At 41.2% G+C, this 16,015-nt stretch overlaps 1 protein-coding gene across 1 annotated transcript in view; it reads left to right on the top strand.

The window, feature by feature from the left end:
- LOC117259221 (cilia- and flagella-associated protein 337-like) overlaps positions 1–15,748 on the top strand; it is a 40,566-nt gene extending 24,818 nt beyond the window's left edge. Inside the window, exons 13-18 of the mRNA XM_078167173.1 lie at positions 906–1,036; positions 7,271–7,406; positions 7,547–7,623; positions 10,125–10,315; positions 13,629–13,826; positions 14,811–15,748. Coding sequence (XP_078023299.1) covers positions 906–1,036; positions 7,271–7,406; positions 7,547–7,623; positions 10,125–10,315; positions 13,629–13,826; positions 14,811–15,017 — 940 coding nt within the window. The 3' untranslated portion in view covers positions 15,018–15,748. The remainder of the gene's footprint in view (positions 1–905; positions 1,037–7,270; positions 7,407–7,546; positions 7,624–10,124; positions 10,316–13,628; positions 13,827–14,810) is intronic.
- The last annotated feature ends 267 nt before the right edge of the window (positions 15,749–16,015 follow it).

The following is a 16,015-nucleotide window of genomic DNA, read 5'->3' as shown; positions in this document are numbered from 1 at the left end:
ACGTACCGCCGTCCCCTCCTGCCGTCATGTGCATATGACGTTGCTTCCTGTGCGTACCACACTCGAACACACTTGAATCGTGTTTGTCGTAGGCCCACAGTACCTGAGGTTTCACACGGACTTGTCTGACTGTTAAGTGCAAAACTGAGTGCTTCTTCAAGAGCCTCCATGCTTGAAAATCCGCGAAAAACCACGTGTAAACAGGATATGACGAAATATCTACACACATACTTACTGCTGGTCTATTTGCACGGGATTAGTATTACCTGAGGTAATTTCCCGGGACAGAAGGTAAAAGTCACGGTAATCTTTGCTGACATCGTGCGGTAATGATAACTGACATGGCACATTCGGACGGGACTAAAATCTCTGGTAATTATTACTTTACCCCACGTACCTATGTAAAACTAATCCCGTCTGAATGGGGTGTTAAGCGTGTTTGAATGGTTACTGAGTAGCAGGTGGAGCCATGTGTGGTAGCCTTAGCCACCAGTGCATGAACGTGTGTGTGAATGGATGAATTTGACGTAGTGTAAAAGCATTTTGAGTGGCCTGGAAGACTAGAAAAGTGCAGTCCATTTGCCATTACTATTATCTGCAACTGTTACTTCTAGGTCTAATATCACTCATATTACTATTACTACTACTATTGTAACAGATATCTTCTGCTAATATTACTATTACTAATACTGCCACTGCCATCACTACTATTACAGCTACTTATACTGGTGTTACTACTACTACCTGTAGTATTAAGGATAATAACAACAATGTATAAGATTAAAACAGATCACTTATTCATACACCAACATATACTGTAAAGAAAGTCTATGAAGTCTGTGTATGTATCACACCTTTTATACCTTCCCTCCCTCTCACCACCTCCTCTCTGTGTCTCTCTGTAGGATGTTAACAGTTTTCCGACTGCATTCCTTCTCGCAGTCTTTTGTCGAACCGTCAGAGTGGAAGGGAGGCGTTCAGCATCGCAGTGATGTGCTCTGTGCTGCATTCCAGCCTCCACAGACTCTGGTCACAGGTGTGTGTGTGTGTGTGTGTGTGTGTGTGTGTGTGTGTACATGATCGGCACTTTTGATACTGACAGGAAAACTAAAAAGACAGAGTAAATTTAAAGATGACACACTGTTTACCAACACACTTTGTTAAGTAACTGACTTATTGTGAGTGCTTTGTTAACTTAGATTTTAACCGAAGTGTACCAAATGACGCAAGGATGCACGTGTGTGTGTACTCCTGTGTGCCTGTGTGTTCCCTCCTCCCTGTAACACTTTTATGACTTAAATTAAGAGTGAGGGCTCCTGCAGAGGAAGGAAAGAGAGGAAACATAAAGACTAAGACTAAGAAATAAAAATGAATTAAAAAAATAACTGGGGGCAGTTATTTGCTGATTAAAGTAAGTGGTGTTGTTATCAAAGGACTGGTGCGCCGCACGTCCCTCCCTGCTGGAAATAGCTCTGTGTTTTCATGTGTGCCTGTGCACGTGTGCGGGCAGAGACTTATTATATTTTAGCCTTCACACTCAAAAGCGCAACTGTGTTTGCACGTGTGCTTTTACAGCCTTTGCAGACCTATGAGTGCGCACTGCAGCTGTGTTTGTTTGCACCCTGCATTTTATCATTTTCAGTAACATTTCAACAACATTCACATTATATATACAGTAAAAAAAACAGTTATAAGTGGATTAAAAATGATCTAATTAGAAACACCCTGTCTGTTTTTTGCACGTCTGCCAAAACCTTTTAAGTCAGAGTTCTTCCCTGCTGTCCTTTGTTCACCACACTGCAGACAGATACAGTATATTAGATGTTTTTTTAGCAGTTTATTTCATAAATCAGTATTTGCCTCCTCAGAGGAGCAACACTCTTCTCCTTTTTTCCTACTCCGAGCTGACATTTGCTTCCACCACAGGCCGAAACCTTTACATGTCAAAGCCCATTAATTGGCAAGTTCTGTCCTAATTAAATTCTTAATTAGAGCCATATTAAAGGCAGGTGAACTGAAAAGGTCAAGCAGTATATATGAAAAAAAAAGCACGTACAGTACTCAGCACTCACACTCCTCTAATAAGAGAGAGATCAAGATGTATTTCCAATAAAAATGCTACAAACACTTCCTCCTAGTTGTGTGTGTGTGTGTGTTTGTGCAGCAGCAAGAGAAAGAGAGGTAAAATAACCATGACTAAGCACTACCCACAGAGAGCTGGGAGGGACAATTACTCAGACCAACAAATTTCTTTTTTTGTCAGACCAGCAGGGGTGGGTGTTTTTTGTGTCTATATTTATTACCTGACCAAGGGTATTCCTTGAGTCAAAGTGTTGGGGGAAAAAAAGATAAAATCATACATTGCTGAAAATTATCCAGAATTACCATCAAAATGATCAGGCAAGTGATCAGCGCATGGATTCATTGGTGTGAAATGCAAATGACTCACACATGTAAAATCAGTAGTAGTCCTAAAATCGTAGCGGCGCTTATTAAAATGCAGAAATGCTGGGCCCCTCTGGCTAATGGAGGAGCAGACGAGGAGGGTTTTCTCTTCTTTCAATCATTCTATTTCTTTAATTCATCCACTTCTGAGCTCATACAAACTTTGGAGCCAGTCTCCAAAAGTTTGTGAGCATGATTTTTACAGGTTTTTTTGTTTCTTTTTGGTTTGGTTGGTATGATTTTGTGGATTTTGGCGTTTAACCCTGTGGCGATTCATCTGGTTTGCCAAGCTGTCACATCCAGCTACTCAAGACTCACATTTGCCATTAACCAAAGACACAACGTTACATAAAAATCAAGAGAAGACAGGCAGAATGTCCCAGTCTGTGAAGGTCTTTAGTATGCAAAGATGGGATACTTTAAAATACCATCAAGGCGCCTCAGTACTCATCACATCCTCAGATTTTTCTGCCTGGGGGATTGAACTGGCAATCTCCAGTCACTGGTCCACTTCTATAACCATCAGACTACAAACACTCTGCACCCAATTTGCCCCAGTATGCTCTTCAGTTTGTGAAGTTGTATCACTTTGGCTCACACACACTAAAAGTTCAGTTTCAGTTTACCTGCAGCCTGAGCGTGCAGAGCGCAGACATAAACTGCAGACCCTCTCTGGCCTTCTGGGACGCGTCAACCCCAGAGATAAGTATAGAGAGCGATAAAGTGAGGGATGGAGGTGGAAAGGTAGATAAGAGTGGGTGTTCTCGAAGCAGGAGGGAGAAATGGTTTGGAAGGAAATGAATAGCTGGAGCTGGAACAAAAGCGCAATTCAGAAGCTACTTTGTGAACTTGGAAACTTCTTCAAAGTTCGCTCCCCAATTTCTTTGTCGGTGTGTTCGTCTCCTCTCTCTGTCTGCTTCTTCTCTTTTTTTCCCCAGTCTCTAAGTGACACTCCCTGTTCACTCCTGTTTATTTTTTACCTCTTCTCCCTAGTTAGCCCGCTGAATTTCTTTCCAACACACACACATGCAGCCAAATGCTGCACCCGCCACCTCCTATTTAATCCAAATGCCCAATTTAAATTATGTTTATTAGAACTCTCAGAGTGGGAATGAGGGGAAATGAGACATAGTGCTTTCTGTCTTTAAAGCATGTGTGTGTGTGTGTGTCTGTGTGTGTGTGTGTGTATGTTATAAGGCTGCAGAGGTGGGGGTTTGTATATGCTAGAAAGAGAGAATTATGTACGTCAGTGTGTTTGAAGGTGTGTTTATTTGCGTAGCTATCTGAAATGTGACAGCGTGGTTGCATTTCCGGGCTTAAAGCGAATCACTGAATCCTTTTATTAATAGTTGATGCAAGACATTGACAAAACAAAAACTGTGATTGAATCTTTTGGAGTTTTCCAGCGAGAAATCCCCCTTTATCTGTGATTTATTTCTCAAACTCCGATGAATACAAATGTTTCACCTCAGTCTAAGCAGCACTCTACCTGATCTTTGGCTTATGATTTCATAAAAATAGACAAAAGATGATTGTTTATGAAGACTTTATGGGTGCCAAACCTGTGATCCTGCAGTTTTTGTAAAGGTTTTCAGAGGTTCTGGTAGACAAAAAAAATTATGAAATGATGTAATTCATTCATAAATTCCTCCTACGCTTTAATATTATAAACGTATTGTGCTCTTATTCTCTGGCCTTTGGGCAAATGTGAAAGAAAGATGAATCACAATCACGTCCCGATTCCCAACGTCTCCACACTTATCCACTCGCACACCATAAAGCCAAAGGTGGATGTGAGCTATCGCCGTGTTATTTTCTGCATTAACTATTTTTTGCTAATTCTTTCTTGCCGAAATCCTTCAAGCACAAAGACAGTGTCTAAAAGCGATGACGCATTAGTTTCAGTTGCCAGCGCATTTCTTCAGGGTTCTTCAGTAATGCTGTTCTCACATCAAAGCATGTGTGCTGCCAAATAATGTGTTAATTATGTGCCAAGTGAAAGCAGCAGTGGCATCAAGGCCACCAGTGACAAAAGTCAATTTAAAGTTCTGTTGGACACACACATACTCAGGACTAAGTGTGCGTGCGTGTGTGTTTTTTTTTGTGTGTTCATGCATCTGTTTGTTTGTGTCTCAAGTTGAATCAAGTTGCAGCAGAAACATTTGGCTGATGTGGGACTGAAGCCTCCTCATCCATATTCAGAGACTTTGCTAGGTTCCGCTTGGCTTCTCACACACAGACACTGTCAAACACACACTCACACACACACACACACACCCAGCAGGGTACATGTACACAGGGGTCCTGTGTACCTCCCTCAGTCACAACCTCCCCCCCTTTCCAGTCTTCCTTCTTTCCTCAGATCCCATAATCCTCCATGGCTGAACACCTTCCAAGCGACCGTGGACCAAGTCGTCTGAACTTTGATGGACAGCCAAAAATGTTTTAGAAATGGAAATGTGAGCGTAGACATCAGAACACTGAATGACAGCAAGGACATCTTTTTCAAGCAGAGGATGTTCTGATTTATATGTACCATATATTTAAAATCGCGTTCTTGACAAGTTAGTGAGTCAAAGGGGAAGATGTTTAAAGTCTTTGGAGGCCCCGGAGGGAGCTGCGTGATGTCCGATAATGTCCTCAAGTGATGTCACTTGAGTCAGCGTCTATTAGGTCTGGGTGTGGTTGTGAGCTTACCAGACTGCCTGTCGCATTCTTAGGGTTTCAAATATGGCAACCTGTTCAGTTATCTGTCGGCATCCTTTAGCATCTGTATGAGATAAACTGGGCTGTCAGCTGACTCCAGTGTAAACCCATTTGTGGCATTTAGGTAGTAGAAAGAGCTAGAAAGTCCGAGTCGGGAGGGTGGGTGCCGTGGTGGGTAGGTCAAACAATCACAGGACTTTCACCCAGGAGACCGCTGTTTGTGTCCTGTGTGAAACGTGGATTTTTTTAAAAATTCAACTACATTTTGTAGTTAAGACATAGGTCTTGTGACATACATACTCATTCACTTAATTAAAGGAGCAATGGAGGGATTTAGTGCCATCTATTGGTGAGGATTGCAGACTGCAACCAGTTGAAACTTCTCCTGGTTAGAATTGCTTCACTTTTCCTTGTTCAGGATGTTTTTACTGGGAGCTGAATTATCCGCAGTGGTCTCCTCCTGTCCAAAACAAATGGACCTGGTGATTTAAACTGGTAAAACACTTCTTGTTGTAGAGGGGCTGCTAGTTACGTTGGCTGACACAAAAATGAGAATGGCCCTATCTAGAGCCAGTGCTGGGTTTGTCCATTCTGGGCTACTGCAGAAACATGGCAGTGCAATATGGCGATCTCCATGGATGACAGTCTGCTCCCCATGTAGATATAAACAGCTCTTTCCAAGGCAATGGAAACACCTCAGCTCTTATTTTCAGAATATTTATTACATTATATTCAATATCTAGCAAAGTCCAAACCATGGTCTTTTTTCTAAACCTAACCAGGTAGTCTTGTTGCCTAAACCTGAAGTAGTTCTTTAATCTTTCCTGTGGACATGGATTTTTTTAAAAAAAGAGACTATGCACAAAAGGAAACTGAGATGAAACAGACATGCCAGCCCTGAGCATCCAAAACTGATGCTAGAGGGGTATCCAGAGCATCATAGTTGGAAGTGTAGGGCCACTGACCAAGCTGACATATTTGATGAGTTGGGAGTGAGTACGTGTTGTATCAGACCTCTGTGGCCTGCTTTTTGTCTCCGCTTGAGGCTACATTAGCTGCTACTGGCATTAGAATCTCAATATTTCCTGGTACAATGGTTGGTATGATTTCCAACAAATTAGTGCCAGATGAATTGCATCTTTACATTATATACTTACCATTACGTTAGGTACCTGAAGTAAAATAACTTAGGTTAGGTTTAGTGAAGTAAAGCTACTTAGGTAAGGTTTAGAAAGGAAACATGGTTGGGCGTCAGCATGTTACGTATTTAATGTAAAGTTACGTAGGTAGGTTTTAGGGGAAAAAACAAGGTGATTACGTACCTTAAATAAAAAAAAGCTATCCACTGTGAACATCAACATGTATCCCTGTGTCTCTAGGCCTCTGTGCTGTGTATGTGTGGTTTCCGGTTTTAGTGTATAAGAGAACTTATCAAAAGTAATGAAGGTGATGTTCATCCAGCTCCTCTTTAAAGCTTAACATTGTATAGATGATGCGGATATTTACACCCTCTCACCCCCTTTATCTCTCCGTCTCTCTCACGCACAGACACACAGCGTGATAAAAGCCACTTGAAATACAGACGCTAGCCCTGGGACGCATGAATAATGCAGGCAACCCACACTCTCATAAACTTTATACCTCCTATTGCTCCCACCCTTAGCTAACACACTCCTCACATATCTCATTAACTCCTGCTGTTCAACTGCCGAACCACCTGATGAGATTCCTGCCTCATATAATAAACACACACACACACACGCACACACACTTTCTTATATATAATGCAGATTATTTGAAAAGCACTTCCTGTTGAGGTAAATGTTGAGTGCTGGAACAGATGGTAGCTGAGGACAGATGTTGAGTTTTATCATCTTTAAAGTGGTTTTAGAGGCTGGCTTGCATGATTCAGCAGCACAAGGAGAGTAAGAGGGTGTGTGTTGACACAAAGTTTGTGTTAATTGTTTATAATTATTTTTAAAAATGCTCTTCCTGTTTCAGTGTACTTAGTTTGGCTGTTATTTTTTGTTGATACATAAACGTCAAAAAGCAGTGTTGAATTTTAGGAGATGATCATGAGCTCTGTCACTTTCTTGGGTCTCATTTCTGATGTGTGCAGGAAGCTATGACGGAGAGATTATAGTGTGGAACAACAGCACTGAAAAAGCTCTGAGGAAACTGCGGCCACATGCTGAACACAGAGAAGGCAAGAAGTCTCATTTTCACACACAGATGCGACTAAATTCAGCAAACACTTTATTCGCAATTGTAAAGCTAAATGCTTCCCGCTCCTCTGCCTGTGGTTTGTCTTTTTGCCAGTCTGTTCTTTCAATGCTTTGTTCAACTCTGATTTTCTAGGTCATTTCACCGATTCTGCTCTTTGTGTGAACAGTAAAGAAGACTCGGATAACTCTGATGCGATCACTGCATTGTTCTTCATATCAGAACGCACAACTGCTGTTGCAGCTGCAGGTGAAAAATTGAGACAGCAACTGTGTAATTCTTATCAACCTTAGAGTGTGTGTTGTTTGTTAAAATAGGCCCTTTAAGATGCATAATCTTTGAGTAACAATGTTTGGCAGCATCTCCTCAGGAGCTATCCCAAAATAAAAACAGTGATTACAAAGCAAATTCTTTTCACCCCGGTACATTCTGTATTTTGACCTGAGTCACAATGTTGCTCAAATTAACGTGTCATCTTTTCCAAAAATGTTGCCTGTTTTATTATAGCCATAAAACCTTTCCAACTCTGAAACCAGGAGGTGATTTGCCTTTTTATTTTGAGGCCAGAGCCCATTTAAACACTCATTCTGTCTGTATACTGTAGTTTGAGTTGTTATGTGAGAGCCTGCGATTTGAAGAGTTATAGTTGATGCAAACACAGTGAAGTAACTTCAGAGTTGAAAGAGTTCCACCATCAAAAGCCTTTCTTAAATGCCAGATACACTGCATATACAGCTCTGTTTTTGTTGTTGAAATACACAGTTGCACACTTGTGTTTACACATTCTAAAGAGGCTCCGGGTATCTTGTGCTAAGTTACTGTACGGTAGCTACACATCAATGATTGTTTGATGTGATGAGTTTGCTTCAAGTTTTCCCATTTTTAACTACTTTTTATATGCAGCCATTGAAGCTGTGAACTTTGTTTTTCTTTATTTTAACTATACCCGTGGTTGCTTATGCTTTTATTTAAGTTTGATTATTTTTTTTCTCTCAAGTGTTATTCCTGCAGTATCTGCTGCATCTGCTAGCTGTAGCTGTTTAGCTGCTTGGTACAAAAGAAAAAAAAAAAGCCTGGCCTTTATGCCTGCTGCTCAGACTCACTGAGGCAAGGATGTGTGTGTGTGAGTGCCTAGCAGAACAGAGTCGCTGTCAGTAGAGCAGCAAATCTAGGAGCTTCCAGTGTCCCTGATCCAACTCATTTTCGAAGCCTGGACCACCAAATTCTAATCAGTTCATTCTTGTGTCTAAGTTGACATTTGTGCCAAATTTGAGTGAACTTTTTTATTTCCTGTATTAGTTTAACACATCCAACTTTAATATATGTGTGCAATGTTCGTCACCTTAGTGAGGGGGATGCTTCCCAGCTCCCTCACAAGGCCTTCTTGAGATATGGCATTCACGAGAATAAGATGGATGCAAAGTCACAGTAACAGTGACCTTTGACCACCAAAATCTAATCAATTCATCGTCGAGTTGGAGTGAATGTTTGTGCCAAATTTGTAGATCAAGATCAAGGTGTTGAGTTACTGTATTCATGAGAATGAATGCAAGGTCACATTGACCTTTTACCTTTGACCACCAAAATCTAATGAGTTTTTTGTTGAGTCCAAGTGAGCATTTGTGCCAAATTTGAAGAAGAAAAAAAAATCCCTCAAGGTGTTCTTGAGGTATTGCATTCACAAGAATGAAGACCACAGTGACATTGATCTTAGACCTATGACCACCAAAATACAATCAGTTCATTGATGAGTCCAAGTGGACATTTGTGCCAAATTTGTATAAATTTCCTCAAGTGTTCTTAAGTTATTGGGTTCATAATGCATATGTGGTCACAGTGACCTTTGACCTTAGACCAACAAAATCTAATCAGTACACTGCTGAGTCCAAGTCAGCGTTTGTGCCAAATTTAAAAAGAAATTCCCTCGAGGTGTTCTTGAGATATAGCATTCGCAAGAATCACAGACGAGGTCACAGTGACCTTGACCTTTGACCCCAAAAATCTAATCAGTTCATTGTTGACTCCAAGTGGACATTTGTGCCAAATTTGTAGAAATTCTCTTAAGGTGTTCTTGAGCTATTGCGTTCATGAGAATGAGATGAACGCAAGGTCACACTGACCTTTGACATCTGACCACCAAAATCTTATCAGTGGATTGCTGAGACCAAGTGAATGTTTGTGCCATTGTGCCAATTTGGAAACAAAATAAAAAATAAAAAATAAAAATTCCCTCAAGGTATTCTTGAGATATAGCATTCACAAGAATCACGCAGACGAGGTCACAGTGACCTTGATCTTTGACCTATGACCACAAAAATCTAATGAGTTCATTGTTTTTTTCCAAGTGGATATTTGTGCCAAATTTGAACAAATTTCCCAAATGTGTTTTTGGGCTATCACGTTCACAAGTGTGGGACAGATAACTCGAAAACATAATACCTTCAGCCATGGCTATCACTGGCACGAAGATGTAAAAATGGGCAGAACAACCACAAAATGACTACAAAGAGACACAAAACAACAACAAGAAGTCACAAAATAACCTTAAAGATGCATAACGACTACAAAGAGACACAAAACAACAACAAAAACGAGGCAAGACGACCACAAAGTCTGTGTGTCTTGCTCTTATGTAGAAGAGGTGATGGGGCCTTTTGCATATCTGTGCCCATTGTTTTATAATCAGCCCATGCTCTACAGAAGTCCTGCACTGATTTTTCCCAACATGTATACCACTTCCTCTCCATCAGGTGGTGCAGACTTGGTGTCCTGTGGAGCGTCAGGTGTGGTCAGACTTTGGAACACCGTCCACAGCTGTCTGGTGGGGCACTTCACAGCTCACAACAAGGACCTGGGGTCTATCGTCACAACTGTCAGCCCCTGTGGGAAATATTTAGTCACAGCCGATAGGGAGGGGACACTCAAGACTTGGGACATACAGGTGAGTGTTTGTGGCTCACACATGTATTATGTCTTGTATATCGGCTGCAACGGACTGCACTGAAAGTACATAACACCATGATGTTTGCACACACTGTAAGAACAAGAGACAGAGTGATGGAGACTGATGAACACAAAGCCAGAGGGAGGTACAGAGATCAAGAGGCAGACTGTAGTACACAATAAAGAAAGACTGAACCTCCATATTTCCGTTAGATCGGGCATGTTGTTCTCTTCTCAAAGTGACAGACAGTGCTGTCATTTTGAAGCCTCAGTGGGACGCTGGAGTACAAGCAGACCAGTCAATCATTCAGGAAATCTCCACTGATACATTAGCAGGAGGAGGTGATGTCCCCATCCTCTGTGGTATTTTTTTATGCATTTTAGAAGCCGTTTAAATTGATGGGAGGAGTATTGTTTGCATTTGGCATCCCCATTTTAACAGACACTGAAATGTGTGGAAAATGCTGACACCGTCCCCCTAGATGTGAATAAAACCATTAAATTGGAATTATCAGTAGTTTCAGACAGGTTAGCTGAGAAAGATTCACTTTAACATGTGAGCACTTTACATACATAAGGCATGTTGAGTAGCTGAAGAGTTTCTGGTACCTCAGAGAGGCCTTTTGACTTTTTGACTCTTGATTATAAGGACTTAGATCGCGCCATCGGTATAAGGCGTAGCTGCATCACTGTCATGCTCCTAATCGCAGTAAAAGAACACCCTCTCGGGTATTATTGCCACAATATTCAGAGCTCAACTCTCTGTCACAGTTTATAAGAGGGGATGAATTCAGATGGGTACGTCTCGTTTGGCTTCCAGTTTAATTTATGCTGATTTATGTATATATGTAGCAGAGTTGAAGAAGTTGGACAAGCTCAGTGCTCTAGTAGAAATCCTGTCCTTTGGCAAGTTGGGAGCATGCTTTGGAATCAGCTGGATGACTAACATGATTGCTCAGTATACAGTGCTGTGCTCTCAGATGGGGGACTTTGCAGTTCAGTATCAGGTCTTGTCCTAACATGATGCAGTTGTTTGTGGTAGTTATTTTACATATTACACAACATGCCAAGTAGAATTTGTGTTAATTAAAATAAGTGTACTGTATGTTTTTCCCACAGCAAAATAGACGTGGCCAGAGGTCGTGTTTCATTTGTATTTTCATACAGATTCGTTGACTGTTCACTTAACCCCTTCCCTGAACAGTAATCGTCCAATAATAGCCTAGCAACTGTAGGCTTTGGATTTGTGCACATGTTGGAATGGGATACATGGGGCGGTATCTCTTGTAAAAAAATCTTTTTCCAAAACTAAAAAAACCCAAAGCAAAAATGTAAGAAACAGATAAAAGAGTGTGCCTATCTGCTCAAATGTAAGCTGCAAATGTTGGCATGTACAGCCAACTTGCTTACTATCACAGTAGTAACTCTAATGAAGTTTTATTCCAAAGCCAAGGACTGGAGAACATCATTAGCTAACGTTATGTTATTTTGTGGGGCTACAGAATACATTAAGGATTTGCTGTCCCCACTGTGGTTCTGAACAGCATTCAAGTTTAGGGGAAAATTGGCAGAACTGTCCTTCTTTTTATTGAAGTTAGGGAAGTTTACACTTCAGCAATCCCAGCTAAACATATTTGTTAGTCCTAATCCTCATTAGCATCCTGCAAGAGCGGCCGCTAAACCTGCACAAATATTATGTGTAATTCTCAGAGCACCCTCAAAGGGTCTCTTCTACCTGCTGTGTTCTTGGCACAAAGGCAGCATTTATATTTTCCATGTGTATAATAGCAATCAGTTGGAAATCAAGGACAAATTGCACTCAGCTACAAACTTTCTGGGTGTGTGTGCGCTGTAATATCATTAGCACTGCATCTTTATACCATGAGACAGGGCAGGTAGTGATAGTGATGCACAACTAATGTTGCTGTCAGCAGGCGAAATCCATTCTTTGTGAATTTGCCGTTACTTTATTGTCATATGATGTGTTACTTGTCCAAAAATGACAATAAAACCATAAAACTTCAATTAAAAGCCTAGCCATTAAACCCCCAGTCCTTTTTACTAGCCCGTTATGGCTACACATTTTGACAAATAAGGTCTTGTCTCCATTAGATGCCTGGTCTGGCTGCCAAGTAGTTCTTTGGATGTATAAAACAGGTTGTCGGCTACCCACTTAAATAGCTGTTTAGATTGCACATAGAGATATAAACGTTTAAACTTTTGTCAATATGGGGATGCTACACATCGTTAGCTTAGTTAGATTCAACACAATTCAATTGTTCAATTAATTTTACCGAAAGAGAGCACCAGAGAAAACTCAATTCAATCAGGTACATTAGCATGACAAAAAAAAGGTGACTCCCTTCCTCTGAAGCGGTCAAAAAGTCTGAATATATGTCCATTCCTTGATTACCCGCTAAGATTTTCATATTCCTTTAGTCCGTAAGGGTCCACTGATGAAATTAATTCTTTTTCATAAAAAATGAATCCAAGTTTAGAATATTGTTTTAACAAGATAAAGTGTGTGTCGGGTCGGTATGCTGGGTGCCATTATCCTTAAGTGCTGTAAGGAGAGTGTCATAACTCACTCTCTACCTAGATTAAATGAATGATTTGTGATTGATATGTTATCTGAAGCCTAATTTTGATACATGTAATATTCATACTGGTTGAAATAAACAATTTGATCATTCGAAGGCCTGTTCCATTTAGATGGCTGTCCCAAATATAAGCCTGCTGACTTCAGTGATTTAGGCAAATCATAGCCTGGGCTACTGACTGAAGTTTTACAGTAAATCCAGCCACTGTTCATCACCCATCCATGTTTTCCTATAGTAATCAAAGAATCCGAACAGGGCTTATGTCAGAATCAAATACTCATATTGCATTGTAATATTAGAGCTAACTATCTCTACAACGTTGTCCCAGAACAATGGTGCTCCTTTGTTACTGTCTACTGCATGGATCTTTTGCTTTTCTTTCTACGGACATGTACCATTAGTTCAGTCAGGAACACTCAAGTCAAAGAAAACTCTATTTCCATTTGCAGTATTGTATTTGGCGGTATGGCTCTGTTCTGGGGCCCCTCTGCCTTTCCTCAGCCCATGCAGAAAGCCTCTTAAACGTCCCTACAGTACATGGAAAGCCTACAGTGGAGAGAGCAAATCTCCCTGCCCTTCCATGCGCCTACATGGAGAGCATTAGTGGTCTTACAATTCTTTAAATTGAATGCATGTCTTTGTACATCTTGGTATGTTTCTTCCTGCAAAACGTAGATGAAGTAACCACTGCTTCACTCCTCTGTCCTGCAGCATTATTGTCTTGAGCCATGTGATGGAGTAACGAAAGAAACTCCAACACTACTGTGTCGTTTCCGCCCTCACCTTGATCGTGTGACCCACCTGGAGATGTGTCTCCATGGCGACACACTCCTCCTTCTCTCTGCATCGTCGGACTGCAGCGTGGCTCTGAGCTACCTGCCTGGGAGTACCATCGGCCTGTTCGGACAGGTACACAAACACACACACACTCAGGTCATTTCAGTTCACTGCAGCAGTTTGAGTCACATAACATAACCTGCATGTTTGAAACAAATTGTTTTGGATGGCAGAGATATTGTTCGGCGCGACACTGTCAACGTAATGTCCTCAGATCCTCACAGTTCAAATGTACAGCGGTGCAGGATGGCTCTAATAAAAACTTTACCTCCCACTCTGCGGCATGCTGGTGGTGGGTGGTAGCATCCAGTTGACGAAATGGATGTGAAACCCAGCATCAAGCCACGGTTGGGCGTGTGTGTGTGCGCGCTTCTGTCAAAGGAGGCCCATATTAAGTTAGCCCGGGGCGGTGTCTGCTGAGTGTTGCTTCATTTCAGTTTGCCTCGGGCTCACACTCACACACACACACACACACACACACACGTACAGACACAAAAATACAACCACACAAATACAAGCACAACTTAAAGAAGAATGTGCATGAAGGCAAACAAACATGGGTGTACACCTACATACTTGTACTATATACAATACAATGCGACAGTGTAAATTCACGTTGAGCAACACACACACACACACACACACACACACACACACACACACACAGCGAGTTTGGGTTACTCTTAGTCTTTTCTTCACCACATTTCTATTTCATTAGACACTATTGGATTCATATATTGTCTTTGTGTGTTTATCAGAGGTGAATTCTGATAATAGAAGACCATCTACATTCAGCACATCAGGTTATCAAAGAATACACTGTCAATTATGAATACATTTTGGAGTAAGGAGAACACAGAGAGACAGTAACTCACATTAAAGAGCTTCCCACTACAGTTTGATGAAGGTTCCTCAGGGCAGCTGCACGTTTAAGTCCCCAAATCCTTACAGCTAATCTGTGGATTCAAAGCAGCAATCTTGTGGTCGCAAGGTCTTCTCGCACTGATCCCAAAATGTTCCTGCTGTTTTGTTTTCACTGCCGTCTGTCATCCGCAGGAGGAGCAGTGGTGCTTGGAGAGACCTGCACCCCTGCACCCACAGCAGGAACCAGAGCGGAACCAGAGAGAACAGGGAGGCCAGGGAAGGGAAAGGACACCTCCCGTTCCCAGTGAGACACTCCCTGACCTGGGACCCAACACCCCTGCAGAGGGTGGAGAGTGGACAGAAGAAAACTTTTATTCAGGTGAAGAGTTGACGGTCTAAAGTGCAATGTGCTGGTTTTGTACAACTTTGTTTTTATTGCTTTGTTTCACTGTCTGGTAAAACTCCTCAGTGTTTTTTAATTGTCCTGGAGGCATCTAAGGGCTTACCATGATTTAATGGGATTTTGGAGGAACAACTAACATTTTATCTTTAATTTTAAGTGAAAAAAAAAAAGAATCTGGCAAGTTAAATACTAAAAACAACAACTCTTGTTATAAGAGAACTAAGCCATTGTGTGCTATGCAGTCATGAGAGTGAGTCACACAAACACCACTAAATTGCAGCTTTTTCCACATTTTTATTTCTATTCCTCAGCACAGTGTGGTGTGTAACAGTGAATAGTCACTGCTGCCACTCACAACCACAACGAATGAAATAGCATTTGTGATGCTCCCAATTCTATGATTTTTACTCTGATACTTAGAGAACAGAAACATTATTTTTTCGGGCAGTTAGAGTGTGCCTTGTGATTTGAAAGTGATTGCGCTGCTGTAATATAAAAGTCAGTAGAAGCTGGCAGTCTCTGCTGCATTCTCAAATTCAGTCCTCCCATTCATTGCCAATGGAGTAGCTTCAGGCTGGTACATACATTTGACACCACACATTAGAGGGTTTGATTCCCTGGTTTTCTAGATCTCGGAGATGGATTTTCATGTCACAAATACTGACGGGGCTGTTGTGGTCTGAATACGGCCTTTGAAATATTCAACAAAATAATCATTAAACTAAGCCTTAAAGATGTTTTTGAGTGGGCTATATTTATTCTACCATGTTTATTGATCTTGTGATTACTGGACAGGAGGTATCAGGAGAGATGGGGTTGACACGTCATTGACAATAAACCAGGATACAAATAGCACCCTGCATTTAATGTTATATGTTTCTTAATGCAGTGTTGCAGTTTCTGTCCTTGTTTTATGACTTTTTGGTTACTCACCGACAATTTACTGTCATTTTTTCTGTCAAGTGTTTTTGTATTTCATTTTTCAGCATCCTCA

Source organism: Epinephelus lanceolatus, chromosome 4 (genome assembly GCF_041903045.1).
Source record: "Epinephelus lanceolatus isolate andai-2023 chromosome 4, ASM4190304v1, whole genome shotgun sequence".
NCBI lineage: Eukaryota > Metazoa > Chordata > Actinopteri > Perciformes > Serranidae > Epinephelus > Epinephelus lanceolatus.
The sequence above is the reverse complement of the archived record's forward strand: the minus strand, read 5'-3'. Positions and strand labels throughout refer to the sequence as shown.